Here is a 9460-nt window from a genome sequence, read left to right as displayed (position 1 = left end):
AATATCCATGTGATTTTCAGTTTATAAGAAACAAAGAACTCCTGCACCTACAGCATATTGACCACTGAGCTTATAAACTAGCTTAAAACCAACATCCATTCCAAACAAATAAAGTAGAAAGTATTATCTTGAAATTCCTTAGAACCAGAGGCTGAAAGTGATGCCAAAAGGTTTTATCCAAAAGCAAAAAATGCACTCTCTTCAATTTAACCTCTCCATTAGAAAGCATTTTCTCATACACTGTTTTGACTTCCTAAAAATAACACGACAATAGTTTATGAAATTAGTTGCAAATAAGAAGTGTAGGAAGATGCCCTTTCACTCTTCATTGAAAAAGCATATTGTTAAAAATGCACTCAATCCTTTTGGATCATAAAACTCCTGATCACTTTTTTCTGTTCATATAAACCTCGACTAGGGATGGGAATTAACTAAAAAGAGAAAAGGTAACAAGATAGGAGGAACCTTAATCTGAATGTTTTACTTTTGTTCAATTATTATATAAATGACAGGCTGCTCTAATTTCCACTTATCATGATCCACAAAAACTTTAGTATAGATATTACATTTTTTGATACCTGTATGCTGTCAATCTATTTCTCCACAACAACTCAACAACCAACAGTTATACCACGATTGAAACTAGCCTATTTTCTAACATAATCGATCAATGAATTAGGAAAATCTTGTTCGTACCAGTACTCGAAGATCTTGATTCATGGACAGAAGAATTTTGCTTAATATCCAAATTTGAATCTAATTTAATTTTGGACGGTTGTCTAATACCATCTACCAAAAAAAACTAAGGAATCCATATTTCTAAAGAATTAAATTGGAAGGGTGTCAGGATCAGTGCCAATTTCCTCTTGACTATGCCCTATTTGACAGGCAAACAATCTAGAAGGTTACTAGAAAACTAACAATAGAGCACGTTGTGATTTCAAGCATCTCCAAACTTCATAGCTTTGTTAGTAACACCAAAAAATCTACAAAGCCATCCTTGGAACCTTCATAAGACAAAAAATCTACAAAGCCATCCTTGGAACCTTCATAAGACTGGCTATCGACAGATAAACTATCAATCTCTCAAAATTTCAAAGAAGACAAGAAGGAAATTCATAATCCAAAAGCATGATGAAAGATATGGCAATCAATGCTTTAGGTATAAAACTTGAAGCAGCCTTTTAGTAGATTATATATAACTGATACGTCTCGAAGCAACAAGATAATAGAGATTGTGTAGATACTTGGACTTCACTTTTATAGTTAAGGAAAAAAAATGACAAGATACTAGAAAATAATTAAATTCTAGAGCTCTAATTCCATTGCACTATCATAAAGTTAGCCATTTTTATCCTTAAAATTCCTCATGCTGGAATGGAAACTTTAAAATCTATGACTGAACTGAAAATCAAATTATCTCATAAATAAAAATGAACTGCATGAAATTTTCAACTACAATCAATGATACTAACAGAAGGCACCGAAGATTCAAGTTAAAGTCTGTAAATAGTGTCCATTATTATAGATCAGATACATCTAATCCTTAAGTTTTTGGTAACCATTGCCAGCAGAGCAGGCCTATTATATAATCAAACATGTTGGAAATGATAAAAGTAGTAGATTTGAGAACATAAATGGTGATTCACAGTACCCTATTTTATCTCTCCATTTTTCTATAAGAAGCTGACAATTTTTGGGAACCATTGCATGCAAAGCAGGCATATTTTATCTCTTCTAAGAAACAGAGTCCAGATGAGATGCCAAAGAAGTGAATTTTTTTTCTACAAGCTAAAGAATAGGTTCTCTTAAGTTTACCTTTCTATTTGAAAGCATTTAATCATCCATTGTTTGGCTACCAAACAACACAGAAACCAGCTATGAAGTTAAACAAACATAATATCACAAGTAGTGGAAGTGTGAAGCAATGAGTAAATGGTGATTGAAATTCCTCACACAAAGAATACGTGAGTCAACCAAGCAAAAGAAAAAGAAAAATTTGTATCTCAGCAATGCACCAACTAAAAATCACGGTCTATACAGTGATTCATATGAGCTAACCCACCAATTTATCTGACTAGTTACACAAAAACTTCGTATTAACATAATGTATAAACATACCACATTTTGACATCCATACAAGCTCTAGAAACTAAATAGAAATAAGAAACATCAGTATACATGTCTATCGGAAGCAGTTAAACAATACAAACAAACATCATAACAAGATCCTGCCAAATACAAAGATAATAAAAGCAGTTACCAGTAGACAATATCACTTGGAGACCAAAAGAATCTCAGGTTTCTTTGCCTTGGTAGGAGTGTTAGAGTTGGAAGAGGCATTTGCCAAAGAAGCAGCATTAGCATTGGCCTTCACAGTGGCACGCTCCCTCTTATCAAGATGAATGAGACTCCGAGTTCCTAAAATTGCCTGCGGAACCAAATCATGAGAAGCCCTAGCATACAACCTCCTAACGGCAACAGCAGCCCCATCTTTAACCTCTTGTGAATTCAGCGGTCCCAACAGACAATGCCCGAGAATCCTCAAAACAGGCTGCAAGAACTCCCAAGGTAAAGGAATTCTTACTCCCTTAAATACCTCCCCATTTTGTTCGATACTCAATTGATCTAAAAACTCATCAAGGTCATTTTCACCATCAAAATCCAACTTGCTTTGACAATGACAATCCTGACCAGCCCACGCGGTTGCAAATTTGCAAAATTCAAGTTTAGACCAACTAGGCAACTGGGAGATGTGCTTATGATAAGCATCAAAAGCTGTTCCAAGAATTGAGGCTCGCTTGGTTGACTTAACGGCAATGTGTGGCTCCAGTGGAGCCGACAGAACTCTAACCGACGGCCTAGATTTGTGCTCCATGATTGGAATACGAGGGGAGTGGTAGAGTGAAGGCTGAGATAGGTCAGGGATTTGAACTAAGAGGGGTTTGCCAGCACGGGATTTGGCTTCAGAGCTGTAGATTGCAAGAATCACGGCTTCGAATCCGGAGAGTGAAGGAATTGAGGATGTTTCGTTGGAATGGACACGAGAGAGATAAATCGCGGAGAGTAAGGGAAGAAAAGAGAGAACAATAAGACGGAGATTGGAATCGGATGAAATGTAGGTGTCGTACAGCCACTGGCAGAGAGGATCAGAGCCAGAGCCGGAGGAAGGACAGGAAAGTAAAGACGAAAGGAGGGAGTAGGCATCAGGTGAAGAGAGGAGAGAAAGGGCAGGACGGTCAGAATCAGCGAGAGAAGAGAGAGAGAATGATGTAGAGGGAGAGGGAGAGGAAGAGTAGATAATTGAGGATAACGTGAGGATTCGAGACCTTGCTTTGGAGACGGATTCCCACCAAGAATGGACTGGATCTTGATCGGCAGCGGCGGTAATTGGATTTGGGTGGGGAGTGGAGGAAGAGGTGGAGGGTGACGAAGGAGAATTGCTCGAGTGGTGGTGAATCGTAAAGTGCATGCTTTTGGCCTTTTTTCGCTTGCTGGCGAAACGCTTCCTTTTGGCATAAGAATTAAGATCATCAAATCTTAAATCTTATACGCTTCGCTGCTTACCACGCACACGCCAAACTCCGACCACAAGTAGAATTAGGTGCGAGTAATAACAGCGGGTAGGTTTTTTAAATATTCGAATCTGCGTAATAATAAAGTCAAAGATAATTTTAAATTCAATAATTTACTTAATAGTTAAAAATAAAATTTAATTATAATTCAACAATCAATAATTTAATATTAAATCAACATAAATAACATACAATAACACTATAAGTTCACAAATAAAAATTTCACAATTAAACACAAAAAATTAAAAAAACTAAGGTAAATTGATTCATTCCAATATTTTCTGATAATTATTATTTTAATTTCTTAACATAAGTCAATGAAAATTATAGAGTTAATTATGCTTATACATATTGAATAAATAATTTAATTAATTAAATAATTTAGCTTATATATTTTTCAATTGAAATTTAATTAAATAAATAATTTAATTATAAAAGAATGCGGATTCAATATCCAGTTTTTCGAATGCACTTGTATCTGGATCTAAGTTCGCACGGATCTTAGATTTTAGGCGCCGATCTATATTTTTTAATATAAGGATTTGGATTTTTTTGGATTCAAGTTTTTCGAAGCTTTGCAGATGTGGGACGGATCTGGGTTTCCTTGCCATCTCTGCCCCAAGGCTCGGCTTGCAATCAATTTCTTTTTTGGATACAATGAAATCTCCGTCAGTTGCAAATAAAAATGAAGTTAATGGTATAATAATTTATAAAATCAAAATCATATAAAGTCTATTAATGTAAAGAGAGATAAATTTACCGATAAATTAATAATTCATTGATTTGTAGTGTGTTAATGTCTGAATTAGGACCCTGAAAAATTAATATATAACAAAAGTTATTAATTTATCTAATATTAAATTATAAAACTTTTACTATAGTTTTTTTTCTAGAACTCATCCTAAGAAATTTGCCTCCACATAATAATAATTATTTGTATATTAACAAAAATATATGTCATGTTATATTAATGGTTTACGATGGAATATTTATTGAAGTTGTTTCTGAGTTGTTACTAAATTATTGTACAATATTTATAAAAATTACATTAAGAGAAAACTAGTAAAAAGAATGAAAACATTTAAACTTTTAAGATGATTTTGCAAGTCTCAATCGTATGAGGTTAATGTAGTGCATATTTTACCTCTATATCACTTGAACTAAAAATTAATAAGTCGAATTGAGATAAGTTATAACTTTCTTGTAGTAATAAAAATAATTTTGTCATGACATTATGACCATAGAGAGATTATTCCAAAGGGCAATATTAGATGCATAGGCCAATAATTGGGCCTGTCTTACTTATAAATAGATGTTTTATGTTTTAAACTCGATTTATGAGCTAAGTTTATATGACAAAAATCATTTTGTAACCAATAAATCTCTTTTCCTTGTTATTTCTTGCCCCTCAATTAGTGTATTTGTGTATTTTCTTAAAAGGAGACGCCCCATAATTCAATAGATTTGAATCCAAATTTGAGCCCAATTTTGTGTAATTCTCACTCTATCGTGTATTTTTATGTATTTTAATAAAATTACCATTTTATTCTTAGTAAGTTATGAGTGGTTAACTTAATTTCAAGCTTGGGTTGAAAGTGATGCCTCAACATGATCCATGAGCTTGATTTGACATGTTTATTCACCCTTTCTCTTTGATTTATGTGGATTGTTTTGAGTTGTTCCATTCAATTCTCGGTTCAGATTCGATATTGGGGACTAAATTGATTAGGTCGCGTCAGTTTTTGACGAGGTTCTTATCATGGGTGTTACCTCTCCTCTTAAGTTGCTGATTAATATTGATGGTTTTGTGGATCATCTCTTCAATCTCCACATAATGTTTCAACTCAACCATATTTGTAATCTGCCGATCAAGGTTATTTCAGAATTGTGCCATGGAAACTTCTCTGCCCTCTTCCACATTTGCTCTAATCATGACAATCTCTACTTTTTTGTAATAATCCTCCACGCTTTGGCTGCTGTTGAGTGTTAGAAAATGCATATTTATAAAGGAGAAAACCGTCATTTTACATTTCAAGTCTTACTAACAACCCTTACTTTTATGTATTTAACCTTCTTGTGATTTAATTACATGTGTTTTATTTTAATTAAGTAATTTATGTATTTTAGGGGCATTATAGTCATTTCACAATAAAGGAGAGATCAGACGGCAAAACGGACATCACTTTTGAACTCAGGACGGTCGAAAACCTTAGGAGGAGCATAAAAGGAAAAATGACACTATTCACATGTACGGTACTATTCACGTATACGGGACTGTATACGTTACTATTCACGGCACTGTTCACATAGAAGGATCGATGACGTGACATTGACCGATGATGTGGCATTGACTGATGAGGTGTCACGATCCTGTTGGACTAAAATTCTTATGTACTGTTGATGGTGACGTGGCATCATATCAGTGGACGAAAAATCTCGCGTACGGTGCATGCATCACACAGGATTATTTTCAACCAAACCGCGTTACTGTTCATCCGGGTCAAACCGTGTTACTGTTCATCCGCGTGGTCAAACCGTGGACTGTTGACTGATGACGTGGCGCAATCCTGAGCGTCCAAACTGTTTTTAATCCGATGGCCATGATTTACTCCATGTATCTATAAAAAGGGGGCCTCTCCCCCCTAATTTGATATATCTGAATCCATTTTTGGGATCCATTTTCTGTAATTCCTTCTCCATCTTGTATTTTCTTCGTATTTTAATAAATTCCCATTTTGCCCCTAGTTCAATTATGAGTGGCTAATTTTCTTTCAAGCTTGGGTTGAAGGTGAAGTCTTAACATGTGTCATGGGCTTAATTTGGTAAATTTATTTTCTCTTCCCCTCTAATTTTTGTGGATGTTTTGACTTCTCGTCGACAAATAATAATAGTCTTGTCTAGATACCGCCTTGGTTACACCGGCTCTCTAGTATAAGGTTATTATTATTTGGCACGATAAACCCTTAGCACCATATTGATTAGAGCGTGGTTCATGAGGTGTGGATTCCCCCCTCATGATTTAATTGGCATTAATACGGATTATTTAGCCCATGATGCATGTTGATACGGATCCAGATACCCAAGTACGTCATTTCAATATAATTCTCGTCAATTTATTCTCGCCATTTCAATACCAATTTTAGAATTTATTCTTGCCATTTTAATTTAAGTTTTAGCATATTCCAAATCATTTCCACCATAAATCCAATCACCCATTTACAAAATTAATTCTACACAATTAAAATCCACCTCCTCGTGGGATCGACACTCGTCACCATAGATCTATACTACAATAGATTCGTGCGCTTGCGAGTACATTAAAATTTGCACAACAAGTTTTTGGCGTCGTTGCCGGGGAGGTAAGTAATTTTAATTCATAGAATTAATTTTTGTGAATAATTTCTTTTATTTATTTTCTTGTATTTTTTTATTATTAAAAAAAAAAGAAAAAAAAGTGAATCTACATTTAAAGGTTAGTATTTCTTTTCTTTTTCTCTTCTTTAAAATTCTGTGATTTAATTTTCAATTTATTTTTCTTTGTAATTTTATTTTATTTTATTTTTATTAATTTAATTTTTAGTTAATTTATTTCACGTATTTGTTTTTGTGTATTTTTTTAGTAAGGTTATAATAGCGCAATAAGGTTAGTATTGTAATTTCTCCCTCTTCTTTATTTTTACTTGTTTTGTTCCTATCTTTATTTTTATTTTATTTGTTTTGCATGCATGGTCGTAGGTCATTATTACCTAATCTTGAACCTATAGACCTTGAACTAGAAAGAACACTTCGCACACACAAACAAATTAAAAATAAAATGGATTTGCAACCACAGGAGAGGCCATTTAAGGATTACTTCAGTCCCTTAGCTAATTTGAGCACATCATGCATAAGATACCCAAATGTAGCTGCTAGGAGCTTTGAATTAAAACCTAGTGTGCTAAATTGTCTCCCCACATTTTATGGCCTAGAAAATGAGGATCCATATAATCATCTGAATGATTTTCATGCCATTTGTCAAACTTTTAAATATGAAAATTTTTCAGACGATGATGTCAAACTTAGACTATTCCCATTTTCTTTAAAGGATAGAGCTCGTTCATGGTTAAATACTTTACCTGCCAATAGCATTTCATCATGGGAACAAATGGTTACAAAATTTTTAAATAAATATTTCCCAGTGCATAAAACCAACGCTATTCGCAGGGAAATCTCGGAGTTTACCCAGAGAGAGGACGAGCAGTTTTTCGAAACATGGGAGCGATTCAATGGGCTACTCTTGAAGTGTCCACATCATGGGTACGAAAAATGGCACCAATGCCAATACTTTTTGGAGGGATTATTGCCGAATGTGCAAGAATGGCTAATGGCAACAAGTGGAGGAGAGCTGTCAAAAAGTGCATCCGAGATTTGGGAATTCTTTCAGCGACAAGCAGATAATTCCCAACAACGGAGTCGATCACTCAGGAATACTAGAAGAATTAAAGGAGTAAATGAGGTTCAAATTGGCGAGTCAACTTCGGGAATCAAAGAAGTCAAGGAGATGGTTGAAGGTCTTGCTCGACAAATAGCATCGTTATCGACTGCTAAATCAACAGAACCACATGACCATGACTCATACTCAGATCAAGCCAATGCCATAGGTGTAATGAGAAAGCCATCAAATTACAACCCATACTCCAACACATATAACCCTGGATGGAGAGACCACCCCAATTTTTCATGGTCTCAAGGACTCCAACAGAATGGACCAGCAGCTCCAGCTCCACCAATGCAACCAATTCCTCAAATTTCTCAAGCCTCTCAGCCACCATTTAGACCATACAATCAGAACCAAAATTACTCTCAGCCCAGACCATGGGAGGATTCATTCTAGAATCTTAAGAATCTTACTCACTCCACGATTGAGCAACAGAACCGCACCATTGATGGACTACGAAATGAGTTGAGAGCAGGCTTCAACTCACAAGCTCAATCAGTTTCAAGCCTCGAGAAGATGGTGGGACAACTTGCTTCTTCAGTTCAGACCTTGGCAATGACTGTTGAGAAAGGCAAGTTTCCAAGTCAACCAGTGCCTAATCCTAAAGGAGTGCATGAAGCAAGTACCAGTTCACCACAGCAGCATGGAGAGGTCAAAGCAGTCATGACCTTACGAAAAGGAAAAGAAGTCGACAACAAAGTAGAGATGCCGGTGACAAAAGAAAATCAAATTGTACCTGTGAATGTTGAGGAATCATCACCGGAGGAGAAAGAAGAAACCAACCCACGAGAATACGTTCCGAAAGCTCCATTTCCTCAGAGGTTAGCAAAAGGCAAAAATGGAAAATCCACAGGTGAGATTCTCGAAATCTTCAAACAGGTAAGTGTTAACATCCCTTTGCTCGATGCTATTAAGCAAGTTCCATCTTATGCCAAGTTTCTTAAAGACCTTTGTACTAAAAAGAGAAATATGCATGTTCAAAAGAAGGCATTTTTAACAGAAAACGTTAGTTCTATACTCCAACATAAAATTCCTTTAAAATGCAAAGACCCAGGCTCCCTCACTATCTCATGTAGTATAGGGAACCACACAATTGAGAATGCTTTGTTGGATTTAGGAGCTAGTGTAAATCTTTTGCCTTACTCTGTATTCGTGAAACTTGGACTTGGAGAATTACACCCAACTCCAGTGGTGTTACAGCTTGCAGATCGGTCCACGAAAATACCTCGTGGTATTGTGGAGGACGTGCTTATCCAGGTAGACAAGTTTTATTTTCCTGTTGATTTCATTGTAATTGACACTCAACCAATACAGGATTCAAGGAAGCACATCCCCATTATTCTAGGCCGACCTTTCTTGGCAACTGCGGATGCTCACATTCAATGCAGGACTGGAAATATGCAATTGT

General features: G+C 35.6%; 1 protein-coding gene and 1 non-coding gene across 2 annotated transcripts; both read right to left on the bottom strand.

Annotated features, from left to right (window-relative positions):
- Positions 1 to 1983: 1983 nt before the first annotated feature.
- LOC102628191 (uncharacterized) lies at positions 1984 to 3560 on the bottom strand. Its single transcript, XM_006468092.4, has one exon. It carries the CDS (start codon positions 3470 to 3472, stop codon positions 2276 to 2278), a length of 1197 nt encoding a protein of 398 aa, XP_006468155.1. The 5' UTR covers positions 3473 to 3560; the 3' UTR covers positions 1984 to 2275.
- A 4210-nt stretch (positions 3561 to 7770) lies between these two features.
- LOC127899008 (small nucleolar RNA R71) lies at positions 7771 to 7874 on the bottom strand. The gene has a single exon (XR_008050776.1). It is a non-coding gene; the product is annotated as a small nucleolar RNA R71 (small nucleolar RNA).
- Between the last annotated feature and the right edge of the window lie 1586 nt (positions 7875 to 9460).

Source organism: Citrus sinensis, chromosome 7, assembly GCF_022201045.2.
Source record: "Citrus sinensis cultivar Valencia sweet orange chromosome 7, DVS_A1.0, whole genome shotgun sequence".
NCBI classification, from domain to species: Eukaryota; Viridiplantae; Streptophyta; class Magnoliopsida; order Sapindales; family Rutaceae; genus Citrus; species Citrus sinensis.
Note: the sequence above shows the minus strand (reverse complement) of the source record. Positions and strands in the feature narration are given on the sequence as shown.

Bases quoted from the DNA above. Each gene is read 5' to 3' on its own strand.
- LOC102628191 (XM_006468092.4), bottom strand. From the start codon at position 3,472: ATGCACTTTACGATTCACCACCACTCGAGCAATTCTCCTTCGTCACCC.